This window comes from Neovison vison, chromosome 3 (genome assembly GCF_020171115.1).
Source record: "Neovison vison isolate M4711 chromosome 3, ASM_NN_V1, whole genome shotgun sequence".
Lineage (NCBI taxonomy): Eukaryota > Metazoa > Chordata > Mammalia > Carnivora > Mustelidae > Neogale > Neogale vison.
This window is the reverse complement of record NC_058093.1, coordinates 159940031-159954856: the sequence shown is the minus strand read 5'-3', so window position 1 is coordinate 159954856 and position 14826 is coordinate 159940031. Positions and strand designations below refer to the sequence as shown.

General features: G+C 38.0%; 1 protein-coding gene across 1 annotated transcript in view; it reads left to right on the top strand.

Moving 5' to 3' along the window:
• Positions 1-92: 92 nt before the first annotated feature.
• ELP2 (elongator acetyltransferase complex subunit 2) overlaps positions 93-14826 on the top strand; it is a 43706-nt gene continuing 28972 nt past the window's right edge. Inside the window, exons 1-9 of the mRNA XM_044243145.1 lie at positions 93-346; positions 2503-2581; positions 5167-5237; positions 9006-9162; positions 9419-9496; positions 11186-11250; positions 12253-12319; positions 12784-12924; positions 14004-14099. Coding sequence (XP_044099080.1) covers positions 209-346; positions 2503-2581; positions 5167-5237; positions 9006-9162; positions 9419-9496; positions 11186-11250; positions 12253-12319; positions 12784-12924; positions 14004-14099 — 892 coding nt within the window. The 5' untranslated portion in view covers positions 93-208. The remainder of the gene's footprint in view (positions 347-2502; positions 2582-5166; positions 5238-9005; positions 9163-9418; positions 9497-11185; positions 11251-12252; positions 12320-12783; positions 12925-14003; positions 14100-14826) is intronic.

The window sequence follows — 14826 nt, the reverse complement described above, 5'->3', positions numbered from 1 at the left end:
TGATAGCGGCACTCAGGAACCGAGGAACCACTCTTGCCAGGAGAGGGGGCGGGCCCGGCGGGGCGGGGGCGTAGCCGCCTCCGCCCCGCCCTCGGCCGCCTCGGAAACGCGGTGCGGATAAGGCCAGCAGGAGAGGAGAGCGCGGGAGTAGTTCCGCTCCGAGGGCGGAAGTACGCGCACAGGTCTCCCCCGTGGCTCAGCCAGCAACATGGTAGCGCCGCTGCTGGAAATAACTCAGGTGTTTTGCTGCCCAAACCGGGTGCGGGGAGCCCTGAGCTGGAGCTCCGGGTCCGGAGGACTTTTGGCCTTCGGCACGTCCTGCTCCGTGGTGCTGTATGACCCTCAGGTAAGAGAAGTGGCCGGACGCCCGTTTCCATGTTCTTGGGGGCGGGGGCCGAATCCTCTGCGTGCGCTCGGGGCGGACTGTAGACGCAGGAGCGGCGGGGACGGTGGGTGGGTAAGGAGTCTCCCTTGGGCGCGCGGGACTCCTCGTCTTCTAGCGTTTGCCACAGCCCGGGGTCCTCAGTTCCTGCCAGTGGCCTGTTAGTCCCACATAAGCCCACCTGAAAGACCACCTTTTCTGAAGCCTTCCGTGGGAACTGTCATACTGCTAACCAGTTTGGGGTTTAAAGGATTTGCAGTTTAGGTATGGATGAAAGCCATGATCACAGGTGCTCGTTTCTGTATTTTCCTTCAGATTTATTTAATAAGCTTGTATTGAGTTTCAAAGAAATACCACTTTTATTTTGGCTTTGGGAATAGACATTTTCAGGAAGGCGCTGTTGGGGTAAAGGGCAAAGGGGTTAGGGATCCTAAGTAGTAGTTATAAGGCAGGACTTACACATTCCCTGAAGTTCACCCAGTCAGTTGGTTATTCGCTTGGTGCCTTACCTCACTTTTCAAGTGCCTAGTTTTTGCATTCTTCCCAGAGTTGTTAGGACTCCATTCTCATTGTCTAGTACAATTAGTGTTGCTTTTCAAAAAGAGTCTCGGAATAAAAAAAATAAAGTGCTAGAAATGAAAGTGCAGTGCAGGGAATAGCTGTCTGTATTTCTTGTACTGCCTTATTAGTTTGAGTAAAAATCCAATTTTCATAATCTTTTCACATTCAAATTTACATATGAAATATATATGAAATAATTGTACTCATTTTTCTTGTCTTGAGCATGTTTTCCATCTCTGTTTCTAGTTACTACCAAGCATTCTTAACTGGCAAGAGAAAGCAGGAAAACCATGGTAAACTTTACCAGGTTTGTTAGCCATGGGCTGACTCAACTGTAGAAGCCCATCTTTCTACAGCCATTTAATGTATTTGTGCCTGTGTCTTCCATTACGTTTTTACTTTTAATAACTTGGTCATATGAGGGGATTTTAACTTACCAAGAAAGTATATTGAGCCTAAAAAGTACTTTGCTTTGTTAAATATTTGCTATTTGGGCACTTAATTAAATATAGGAATAAGAGCATGTCAGATGCTAAAATAAAGTTTTGGAGTAATATTCATTTAACAGATATTTGAGGACCCTCTATGGGCTAACCTTGGACTGGGTGATGATGACACAAAGGTAATGGGTAATAATTCTTAATGTAGTGAGAGAGGGAAATGCTGTAAATTGCTTCACAACTTCAAATAACTTATGTGTCAGATATACTAGTTTTTGCACATCTACTTTGCATACCTTTTTCTTGTCATGAGAATTTCAGTTGGCAGGTAAGTAAATAGGAAGTTAGTGCTATTGGCTGTAGAGAAAGGGGATCTAAAGAGGAAAGCTCTGTAATCACGGAGTAAATATCGTGAGCAGTGTGGGGAGTAAGGAAAGCCTAAGTGTGCAGGGATTTTGCTGAAAGCAGTCAAGAGGCTACTGGGAACTTGGCTATAGGCCTTGAAGGGGAACTTGGTTGTAGGCCTTGAAGGGATCTGCTATCTGAGGAAGTATCTGAGGAAGTAGTTGTGGCCTGGTAACTTTTTATCACTAATGAAGGACCCAACACCAGATCAGCCATGGAATGCAAAGTTGAGTCATGAATTTGAATCCAGTAATCATGAATTCCTCTATTGAGGGTTTTCTTTTTTTTCTTTTTCTTTTTTTTTTTTTTTCTCCCTCAGTAAAGCCCTCAGATCAGTTTAAGCATGGTAGAAGTAGGCCTTGAAAACTGTGGGCAGACAAGGAAGAGTTACCTTGTTTAGCCTGGGGATGTCAAGACAAGCTCTTTTGTAGAGAAGGATGGGGGCAGTTAGTAGGAGCTAGCACATGAAGACCAGAGACCTCAGTGCACTGAGAGCACAGGACATGAGAAACGTGGAGTGCTGGAAAAGGCAGGCACACATTAGGGTGAATGGATGGTTGAAGCTATGGTTTAAAGTTTATGAATAAAGAGACGAGACTCAGTTTGAAGTAATCCTGAGCTTTTTATCAGCCTCAAAACCACTGATCTCTCACTTTTATTAATTCTTTTGTCGGATAAATTGTAACTTACTAATTAATGTTTTCTTCCGTAAAGAAAAGAATTGTTATTACCAACCTGAATGGCCACACTGCCCGAGTCAATTGCGTACAGTGGATTTGTAAACAAGATGGTTGTAAGTATTAATCTGATTGTTAAAGCTGATCTCAATTTTTTTCTTTTTTAAGATTTTATTATTTATTTGACAGAGATCACAAGTAGGCAGAGAGGCAGGCAGAGAGAGAGGGAAGAGGAAGCAGGCGCCCCGCCAAGCAGAGAGCCCGACGTGGGGTTTGATCCCAGGACCCTGGGAACATGACCTGAGCAGTGGCCTAACCCTAACCCTAACCCACTGAGCTACCCAGGCACCCCCTCAATTGTTTTCTGATAAAGTAAAAGTAGTCATTTTTCTTTTATCACTTGTCTTAATTTAACATTAGTTTATCTGATACTATGCAGTCAGAAAGCAGAACAAAAATGGTATGGCCAGTGAAATATCTGACATGGACTTTATAGAACTAAACTGTGGATAACACAGTGGTTCCTAGAATGAGAGTAGAGGCAGCCCCTGACTGTGGCTAGACGCTCTCCATTGCCCACAGTTTTTGACTGAAAGCCTGTAAGCAGGGCCTGTTCTGGGGTTCAGGCTGGGATTCAGAGGATTTGGCTTGAGATCTATTTCTTCCACAGACAAGCTGTGCTTTTTTAGGCAGGACATAGCGTCTCTGTATTCACCCCAGTTTACACCTTAGTAATATCTGAAAAATAAATGCTTGAACTTGATCTGGTGACCTTCGAGGTTCACAACACCTGTGACGTCAAAATTATTTTCAGAATAATACAAGAGGTTATTGACAGTTTTCCTTCTCATTCTGTCTTAAGTATATGGTGACTACCACAGCAGATTCCATACAGAAGCAGATATAAAAATCCAGTTGTATTCTAATAAAGTTAGATGTTAAAGAGGTTGGTGGAAATGTGAAACAGTGCCTCTCTTCTCATTAACTTTTTGTTTTGGAAAATAATAGGGATTCCCCCCTCACCCCCTACAAATGTTATTTATGTTAACATGTGATGGGGTTCGTCATTATTTTTAAGTAAACTAATAAAAAAGTATTTTTCAAATTGCTGATTTAATTTCTAATGTGGTTGATATTGGTACATAAAGTCCATATAAACAAAAGCTTTTGGGGTTCTCAAAAAATTTTAAGAGTGTAAAGGAATCCTGATACTAAAAAAATGAGGATTCCTGGACTAGATTATCTCCAGGTCTCTTTTATCTCTAAGATTCTGTGACTCAAGAATTTTTAATTAACATATTGCTTTTAAATGCTTTTAAATTGCTTTTTAATTAACATATTGCTTCTGATATCCTATAGAATTTCCTCAAATGTCTTACATATACTTACTGTGGTATTCTTATGGACTCTAAATTAATTTTATTTTCATTTTCGTAAACATTTATTGAGAGCATTCTGAGCCATGCACAAATGCAAAATTTCCTGAATGAGTAAGACTTTGACATGACTTTTATCTGTGACATTAAAAAAAAGATTAATAAGCTACTTACTTCATTTGGTAATGCAGGATTAGTCATGTTAGGTCAGTAAAAATCTTTAAATATTAGAAAGAGTGGCTATTGGTATAGATATTAAAGCACAATTGTAATTTTATTAATTGCCATCAGGTAACTTCAAAGACAACTTGAATTTCTGTGTAGGGATTTATTATAAAATATTAATTTGGGCTTATATATTTTATCTTCCCTTTGAAAGTGAGGTTCCATAAAATGAATTGCTTGTGTTTCACTGTAATCTATAACGACTATGTTTGCTTTCCTCTAAAATTAGGGCTCTATCACCAGATAATTAAGATGTTTTTCTAATCTAATTATAAAATTTTAATAATACCATTTTCAGGAGTGCCTGGTTGGCTCAGTCAGTAGAGCATGTGACTCTTGATCCCAGGGTCATGAGTTCAAGCCCCATGTTGGGTGTGGAACCTACTTAACAAACAAACAACCACTGTTTCTTATTTTTAAAATGTTTGAATTTTAACACATTACTTTTATGTACTTTATAGTAATTTCCAAAATCATGTAATTAAATGGCTTAATTTCTGTGATGTATGAAGATGTTAAAGCCCAATATTACAGCTGTCTGGCACTAGGGTTAGGACATGAACCTGGGACTTCTGACTATAGGTCTAATGTCCTTTAAACAATCTCCACCTCCTTCCCCTAAGTATCTAGCACATAGGCCAGAAGAAACAATGTGCGATGTGTGGTCCTTAGATTCAGAATTTTAAAAAGGTATAAAAGGCATTACTGGGACAATTTGGGGCAATTTTAATATGGACTGTATTTTACATTAATGGTACTGTGTCAACAATTAAAATTGTTGAATACAATAATTGTAATATAGGGGAATGTTCCAATTCTTAGGAGATGTATGATAAAAAGCGATTAATAGTGAGAGGTCCTAATGTCTCCAGCTTATTTTTATATGGTTTGCCATAAACAAAGATGTCTATGCATATACATATATAAAGTGAGATATTAACTAAACATGGCAAAATGTTAACAGTTGGTGAGTCTAGATAAGGGGTATATGAGGTTTTTTAATATCTTTTTGAGTTCTCATATCTTTTCTATAGCTTTGCAAGTTCTCAAAACAGCTGGGAAAAAAATAAAAATATTCATGGAAATATAATTTTTTCCAGCTTCTTCTACCGAATTAGTTTCTGGAGGATCTGATAATCAAGTGATTCACTGGGAAATCGAGAATAATCAGGTGGGTAGACATGTTTATAGTTGTAAGAATTAACTTATATCTGCTTTCATTTTCAGCTCTTTTCCTCATATCTTTTATGAAGTTGCTTCATTCTTGTCAGTAGTCCAGATCTTACCTCTATACTTCACATGCCCTGTACCCTCTCCTTTAACATTTGCTCCCGTATTCATATGCTGTCACTCATTTCTGTGAATTTCCCGTCACTTAGTAGTAGTTTTCAAACTGCACCTAAAGGGGCTGTTTGTTCTGTTCTCAGTGATAGCAAAAGTTAACACTTCCTGTGTTCATAGGACAGCTGTTACCATGTGGGCATAGATTTACATAATTCTAAGTAATGTTATAATATGCACCACTGAGTATGGATGGATCTCTATTGATGGACACTGGGTTGTTTCTAGTTGTAAGCAAAGATTAAAGCATTTTAGGCATTTAAATATCTGTCATGCAGAAGATAAAGAGGTGTCAGAATCCTGTTTATGATTCATGTATGTAGTTTTGATGGCAAAATGTACTTGAATAGCTAAAGTATAAAGGTAGCTCCATAGATAATGTGCTCTAACTTGCTCTACCACAACCATGGTGCTGTGAGTTCAGTAGAGTTTTTTTTTTTTTTTTTTTAAAGATTTTATTTATTTATTTGACAGACAGAGATCACAAGTAGGCAGAGAGGCAGGCAGAGAGAGAGGAGGAAGCAGGCTCCCCGCTGAGCAGAGAGCCCGATGCGGGACTCGATCCCTGGACCCCGAGATCATGACCTGAGCCGAAGGCAGTGGCTTAACCCACTGAGCCACCCAGGCGCCCCTCAGTAGAGTTTTAAGAGCTGGTTGAGTTGGGTCTTAAAGTGTGGGATGGTTTCCTTAGGAGGAATTTAAGGGGTGCAGATTCCTGGTAGGAAAAATGGCATGCATAAAAAAGCTCAGGTGGTATAGGAGGCCACCTGCTCATCAGTATCCAGCCTTAACCAAAGTCTAAGATGTCTTAAGGGCAGGGTTTTCTAGTTTGCTCAGAAAGTTATTCATCTTTCAAAAAGTCACATGAGAAAGGGAATCTATGGGCAATCATGGTTGGGAACTAACCTAGGTATATATACATGAGGTATATATCCTATATCTTCTTTAGAGAGTCCCAGTGCACCAGAAGCATAGTGAAATCCCTCAGAGTTGTGACGTGGATGAACATATCTTCATTTAACAGGCATTTCCCAAAATCCTTTCAAGTTTGAAGTTTTTTTTTTTTTTCCTTTTAAATCGCTTAACATTCCTTGTAACTCTGAACAACATAGTTTTAGAAGTGTTCCTAGGTAAGTCATTGTAGGTGGTAATAGTAAAGTACAGTAGGAGAAGATTGTGTGGCAATGTGAATATCCACTTTAAGAGTTTGTTCTTTATTCGCAGTCATTTGGAAGTCATTGATGATTTCTAAGCAGAGGAAAATGAGCATCAAAAGATTAATCTGACAGCAGTGTGCCAAATTAGAGTAGGAAAAATTATGAAGAAAGCAGTGTGGGGTTTGATTTTGAAGGGAAGATGATTTTGACATTGACTTTATCAAAGGAGCGGGAGCTGGTGTTATAGGAGTGAGTAATTAAAAATGGTGGGATTCTGTTTTCAGGCTCTGGGAGAAAGGTGCTTCTACAAAGAAAAATAGGGAAGTAGGAAGGAAGATGGGGAATTTACTTCTTGACATGCCACTTGAATTGCTGGCCAGGCATCCAGACTTATCCTCAGAAGGAGAGGGCAGATGCGGAGGTGGGGATTTTGGAATCACCTAGACTTGAGTAAGAGCAAAGAGGAATGTAGCAAACCTAACTCCTGTTTGGACTGATCTTGGCAGAGGAATCCAGAGAATGATTTGAGCACTTGTTTTTGAGATTTTGAGGTGATACTTGCAAAACCCTTTCCTCAGTGTTGCCTCCCGCGTCTGTCAATAGAGAGGAGTGTAGGCTGAGCAAGTATCTTAGGGCAGACAGCAAATTTAGAGAGAGGCCCAAAGAGAATGTGAGTCCAGACAGGGAAGAGGACAGCAGGAGACTAAAAGGCATAAAAGGGGGATGAAGGGAATAAGAGAATTTAGGGGAAGGGTCCACACATGGAAACCTTAGAGGCTTATCGTTTGCCTTTCCATATGCATTTCCATGTACACAGGAGTTCAGCACCCCTTGACTTCTGATAAAAAAATAATTCTAAGCTGGTATAATGAGAGGTTTGAGTCTCCGACAATTGAGCAGTGTTTTTTAACGAGCTGGTGAACTTGAGAGGTTTCTTTGATTTAAGTTTTTTAAATTCTCTGATAATTGATACACAACCTTCCTTAAAAATGTAAAGTGAGTACTTTCAATAGATTTGATTTTTTAGGGAGTAATGATAGAGACTCATGAAAAAAGTTTAAGTACAGAATAGTGTAAAGAAGGAAAACTAAGTACAAAACAGTTAACATTCTAGTGAACTAGCTCTAGCTCTCTCTTTTGTGTGTGTAATTATACATAAAAGAGATTATACTGTATTTGGGTTTTTAAAAATGATTTCTCGAGCCAAAGGTCAACGATTACAAAAAGTTAGTGTACAGATCCTAATACATAGCTGTTAATCATCTTGAGTGGCAGAGTTTTGCTTAAATTGTGAGAACAACTGAGCATGCATTTAAGGGACCCCTCTGTTTCTATAGATGACAAATTATAGAAGACACTTCTCAGAGGACGTGGTGGAATCTCACACATTGCGAACTCTGAAAAGTATATTTAAAATAGCAGAAATGATAGGGAATGATTTTACATGGTAAAATCATGGCAGGTAGGCTTGATAAACGGGATTTCCTCGTTATGCTTGCCATTTTTTTTTTTTCATTTTCTAGTGATTCTTGATTCAGGCAAGTATCATGAATGTATGCTAAAAGTACTTGGTAAAAGTTTGTTGGAGAATAGAATATTTACCCAGTTCCAAAATATAATCTTACATAGTATCACAGAAAATTTAACTTCACAGTGAAAAAACCTGGCAGACGCTACCTCTACTAGGGTACCAAGGTTAACAACGCTGAAATTGGGAGAGAGTGATGATCAGGTGCTTCCTGACATGATGCACATGGATAGTAATGAGGTCAAAATGTATATCCAGAATCTAATCTTGAGGAAATATCACATGAATCCAAAAGAAGGAACATTCCACAAAGCTGGCTGTAGTCTTCAAGAATGTCAGTGTTGTGGTTGTCTTTCCATGTTACCTTTTTTATTGTCTGCAGTAGGAATTTTTACTTTTAGGAATTTTAGGTTAATTGCAGTTTTTTACTCTTATAAGGAGCATGTGATGAATGCCTTTCTGCATTTGTCTTTTATTAGTTAACACTAGTGTGGTTAGCATCTCACAGTAGATTTATCTATCTATCTATCTATTTATTTATTTATTTATTTGACAGAGATCACAAGTAGGCAGGGAGGCAGCAGAGAGAGAGGAGGAAGCAGGCTCCCTGCTGAGCAGAGAGCCCGATGCGGGGCAAAGGCAGAGGCTTTAACCCACTGAGCCACCCAGGCGCCCCATCTCACAGTAGATTTTTAGATAGGAAATTGCTGTTTCAAAGGCTGTGCACGTTCATCTGTCCATACTGTGTTCAGACCACCTTCTCTGTAGTTTACATTGTCTTCAACTTGAAAGGATGTATTTCTGGGTCAGCCTTTTTAACTGTACCTTTAATTCTGTGATTTTAGTTAAGTAAAGATGGAACTATTAATTCCTTTTTTATCACCCATGTTTTTGTTAATTTTTTCTGATGTAGCTTTTAAAAGCAGTCCATCTCCAAGGTCACGAAGGAGCTGTTTATGCAGTGCACGCTCTTCACCAGAGGAGGGCATCAGATGTTGAACAACATACACTGATCGTTTCTGCAGCTTCTGATTCTACTGTTCGAGTCTGGTCTAAAAAGGGTTCAGAAGGTAGGTTGAGAGATAATATAATCCAGATGAAATAGTAATTGTCAAGTGACGGAAGAACATAAATACCATTTTTTTCAGTGTTTTAAGTCATTTTGTTCTTTGTAATGTTGTTAATCATTTACATTCCCATGGTCACTGGGGGCTCAGAATTGCCTTTTTTCATCTTCCTCCACCCAGGGCTGTGATGATGCTACCTAACCTTTCATCGTGGATAAGCTCACAGTTAATTGTTCATGGTGTTTTTATTATTTCTTAGTAACGTGTGTTCAGACCTTGAACTTTGGAAATGGATTCACTCTGGCTCTCTGCTTATCTTACTTGCCTAATACTGATGGTGAGTATTCTGCTAAGTATACATTAAAACAGCAATAGATTTTTTTATCTCCATACAACCAGAACCTGAAAGAAACATTAGGTCTTAATTTCATATCTGAACGTTTTCATGAAACAAGTTGAAATGTGGATAATATACTTTTTTAAAAATTGAAATATAGGTGACAGAATGTTAACATTAGTTTCGGGTGTACAGCATAATGATTCGACTACTCTGTATGGTAGGCTGAGCTCACCAGAATTATATTTCTGTTTTCAGTACTCTGATGATCTTTGTATAGAACATAAAATTAAGGGAAGCTGTGAAGGATTTTGATAGCTGTTGAAAACTTAAGTGACTTAATATGGATGTGGGATTGATACTGCTATTTATCAAATATATTATCAACATCTGTAGATCTGATTTGGGGAAATTAACCCTTTGAAGGTGACGGTCTTGGATAAGTTGAAAAATACTGAAGATGGACCCTTTGAACATTTCTTTGAATATGAGAGTCTCTTCACATCCTCCATAATGACCATTTGCCCAAAACCACTTAAAATTTCCCAACAGAAAAATATTCCTTTTGTTTTGAAACCCATCTGTCTATACCTCTGATTATCTTCCACAGAGTTATGGCCAATGTGAGTTGGTCCATCTTTGCCACCTCAGTCACCTGGAGGACATATCTGGTGGAGAAGGGCAGGCCTGGAAGCCACCAGCTTCTGATGCCCTCTGCAGCAGTAACTGCGACTCCACTATTTCATGTGATGGTCCTGTTTTGTGGGAGGGCTCCCCAGTAGGAGGACCTCATACATTCTGGCTTTAAAACAGAGAATTTCGTTTTTTTCCCATCTACATTGAGGCCATGTGACTGGAGTTTTACTTTTTACTTGATTTAAAATGAGAAAATCTTTAAAAAACACACTTGTAGTTACATTTACTTAGAAAAAGAGTCCTTATTTTATCTGCTGACCTTTGGTAATGTGAATTTTTTATAGCTTCATCTTTCATAGCATTTTAACTACATATTTATCTGCCTTTTTTTTTTTTGAAATTGAGGTATAAATGACATATTAGTTTTAACTGTATAGCATCATGATTTGATATTTGTATGTATTAAGAAGTGATCACCATAGTAAGTCTGATTAATGTCCAGAGCATACACAATTACAGAATTTTTTTCCTTGTAATGAGAACTTTTAAGATCTACTCTCTTAGGAACTTTCAGTTGTGCAATACTTGCATGCCCTTTTACTTTGTTTTCTACTTGCTTCATGAATTTGGTTTTACTGTTGAATTCTCAAACAAAATGTAAGATACTTGAAGTGACAGACATAGCTTTAAATCCTTGTGCAGTAGCCATGATGCTGGACTCAGCTCCTACATTTTCTTTTTTGGGTTTACAACTTTTTGGATTAGTCTTGGTGAAATGCTTTTTGTGTTACTCTTTTCACCACTATTTCTATCATAAATGACACAGGATGGAAGAAAGGATTCCTTGTCATTCTTTGCTAAGTAACCATTTAATAGAACATTTTAGAGAGTTCATTTTATTCCTATAGACGTTTATTGAGCACTTTCAGTGTATTGTTCAGGGTGTGGAAAATAGAAGCCTGGATTCTTTACCCAGTGCTTATAATCCAGCATTGGTGATAATGGTAACATGTGATGGAATATTTACAGTAATGCCTCTTTTTATCCTTTCAGTACCAATATTAGCATGTGGTGATGATGACTGCAAAATTCACTTATTCGTTCAAAGAGATGACCAGGTAATTTAATGATTTAATTAAGACACTAGAATTATGTCCTGCTTAATTACATATCTTAATATAGACTCTTTCCAGATTGTGGAATTTTAAGGAATGTTCTATTCTAAACCAAAGTAATCCAGTAAGAGAATCTTTTTTGACAGTCCTCTCTTAGACAGTTTTCCACTTCGCTTGAACACCAGCTAAGTGCTGTATTGGCCACCTGGTCCAGAGTTGTTAGGTGGGAAACAGGTCATTGGGTGGGGGAAAGACAGGAGGAATATATTTAGGTAGTGGATTGTTTTTTGTTTTTTATTTTTTTGTAAATTTTAAATGAAGTATATCTATGGTGAAATTCCCCTGGTAGTGTTTATTTGTCATTCTGAGCTTTGCCTACATCTTGAGTGATTAAATGACAGGAGGGAAGTTCCAGAAAAGATATAGTTTAACTTTAGGCTTTTTTATTAATAATGGAGATACTTATTTCTTTGCATCCTATAAGAAAGTTTAAAATGGTTGTGAATATCCAACCACCCAACTGTTTCTATAGAACAGCACATGTTATTTTATCCTGTAAACAATTTATTTAAGGTCTGTAGATACTGTATTACCTACTCAGATGAGTTAGATGATTATAAGATTTTTATTTCCAAATGAGAGCTCTATCTTCTGTCTGATCAGTGTTCCCAATTTAAAGATTTTATTATTATTATTATTATTATTTTTTATTTGACAGAGATCACAAGTAGGCAGAGAGGCAGGCAGAGAGAGAGAGGAGGAGGAAGCAGGCTCCCCGCTGAGCAGAGAGCACGATGCGGGGCTCGATCCCAGGACCCTGGGATCATGACCTGAGCCGAAGGCAGAGGCTTTAACCCACTGAGCCACCCAGGCGCCCCATGAGTGTTCCCAATTTAAAACAAACAAACAGTGCATTAGGACTTGCTGTGACCTAATGAAATCACTGATATACATGAAAATATTAAATTCTTCCATTAAGCCCAATGATTTTTGTTTTCTTACTAGTTTCAGAAAGTGCTTTTTCTCTGTGGACATGAGGATTGGATAAGAGGCGTGGACTGGGCAACCTTCGGTCAGTATGAAATCTTGCTGAAATACATAATGGGACAAGTGTGTGGAACTTCAGGAAGGCACCTTCTTTTGTGTTACGTTTTCTTTGTCTGTAACATTTTTCTATTGTCCCTATTAGAAAAGAGGATACTTAACCCCTTTGTTAACTATTAATTGGGGAGATAGAGGATGAAACTAGTTGATGTTTTGAAGAGGACACTAGCTGACTATTACACATAAAGATGTTCTTGAGTTCTTTGTAGAATTTTGTGGACTGTGTATAAGAATGTTATACATTAGCATTGTATGTATGTTTGCCAGTGCTAGTAAAAAAGAATGTAGGTCAAATGAATGAAGGGTAGGGAAGCAAATTCTCATTTATTTTTTTAGGAAATCTAGAAATCAGCATAGTGTAGAGCAGAAAGTCTTATACCTAAGTTTAAGAATATAATGTTCGAAAAATGATAACATTTGTTGTTTTATTAGGTAGAGATCTTTTCCTAGCAAGCTGTTCACAAGATTGCCTGATACGAATATGGAGACTGTATATAAAATCAACATCTTTAGAAATTCAAGATGATGATAATATAAAACTGAAGGAGAATACTTTTACAATAGAAAATGAAAGTGAGTAATAATGAAAATATTTGATGTAACAGCTTCCTAGCTCATTTATTTATTTGTTTTGCTGTATACCTGTGCGGAAGTTAGTTTTTCAGAAATATCCAATCTTAGGGCGTCTGGGTAGCTCAGTAGGTTAAAGCCTCTGCCTTCAGCTCAGGTCATGATCCCAGGGTCCTGGTATCCAGCCCCACATCGGGCTCTCTGCTCAGCGGGGAGCCTGCTTTCCTCCTCTCTCTCTGTCTGCTTCTCTGCCTATTTGTGATCTCTGTCTGTCAAATAAATAAATAAAATCTTAAAAAAAAAAAGTATTCAATCCATACCTGAAACTTATACTATGCATTTTTTAAATTTGAGGATAAGTTATATTTCGTCCATGAAACTTACTTTTTCTAACCATATCAGTAAGATTTTTAAAAATTGCTGAAAAATGTTTAATGTTTTCTCAGTAAATTAATTTATACAGTGATGCCAAATTTGCAGTTTTAGCATAGAAAGAACTAAAGGAATAAAGAGATTTATCCATACCTTTACTGAATGAGTCACAAGCCAAAGTACTACATTGGAGTGGTATATATAATTCTGGTTTTCTTACTGTCAGGAATCAGAACAGTACCCCTGTGTGGTAGGTGCTACTGGAATGTTGTATTTGAAGGAAATACTTTTGAGTGTTCACCTAAATTATAAAGTTAGCCCTCAGTGAGCGGGGCTCCATCCCAGGACCCTGAGACCATGACCTGAGCTGAAGGCAGAGGCTTAACCCACTGAGCCACCCCGGTGCCCCTTGGTTTTGCTTTTTAATTGGACTATAACAGTAGCTGTTCCATAAAACTTTAAAATTGAACACATTCATTAACATGTATTTATGACTAGAGAAAAATTTATATATCTTTAGAACTTTTTTCTCCATAATTCTCAACAGTGGATTAAATTAATGGAATTTGTTTTTTTGTTGAATGCACTCTTTCATAGAATCTAAATCATGTTCTGATTTTTGAAGGGGCATATGTAATTGTACACCTTGGTTATGGAAATTCTTTTTCAAAGGGCTTTGAGAAAAGAATGTGTCATTGTTTTTGTTATAGGCATTAAAATAGCATTTGCAGTTACTCTGGAGACTGTGCTGGCTGGTCATGAAAACTGGGTAAATGCAGTTCATTGGCAGCCCTCCTTCCACAAAGGTAGGAAAAAAAGAAACCGTATTCCTCATTTCACCTAAATCTGTAAGCTGACCAAATGAAGTAGAGGGTTTGTTTCTTTTTTAGTTTGATTAAAAATCTCAAATAGGGGTATCTGGCTGGTTGAGCCAGGAGAGCATGCAACTCTTGATCTCAGGGTTATAAATCTGGGCCGCATGTTGAGTGTAGAGTTTACTTAAAATCTTTAAAAAAAGCAGTTAAAAATAAGTAAAAATCTCAAAAATAAGACATTTTTAAGTTGGCAGAGTATAATATGCAGCTGCTGGACATGTTCTGCTGGGCACTCAACTCCATTGAAATGTATACTGCTGAGTGTGAAAAGTGTGATTGATGCTGTGATACTGAAACCACCACAGCCTTTTTAACTCTCTTTAGAATTAGTTTTCATCTAGTCATTAAGGGATTTAAGAGAAATTGACTTTTAAGTCAACTTCAACTTCACTGGAACCTTTGCCCCCATGGAAATAGAAGTTGCTGTAATACTGAGATAGAATATTTATGAAAAAACAAGACTTTCTTCCACTTTTTTTGCTCTCAAATCTCCGTTTATGGAGTGATGGTTGGATGCTGAAGCTGGTGCTGCAAAATGTGGAGCTGAACAAAGCACAAGCCTCATATTCTTCCCCTAGCCCCTTCCCTAGGGCAAGAATAGAAAATGTCAATAATTGGGGCGCCTGGGTGGCTCAGTGGGTTAAGCCGCTGCCTTTGG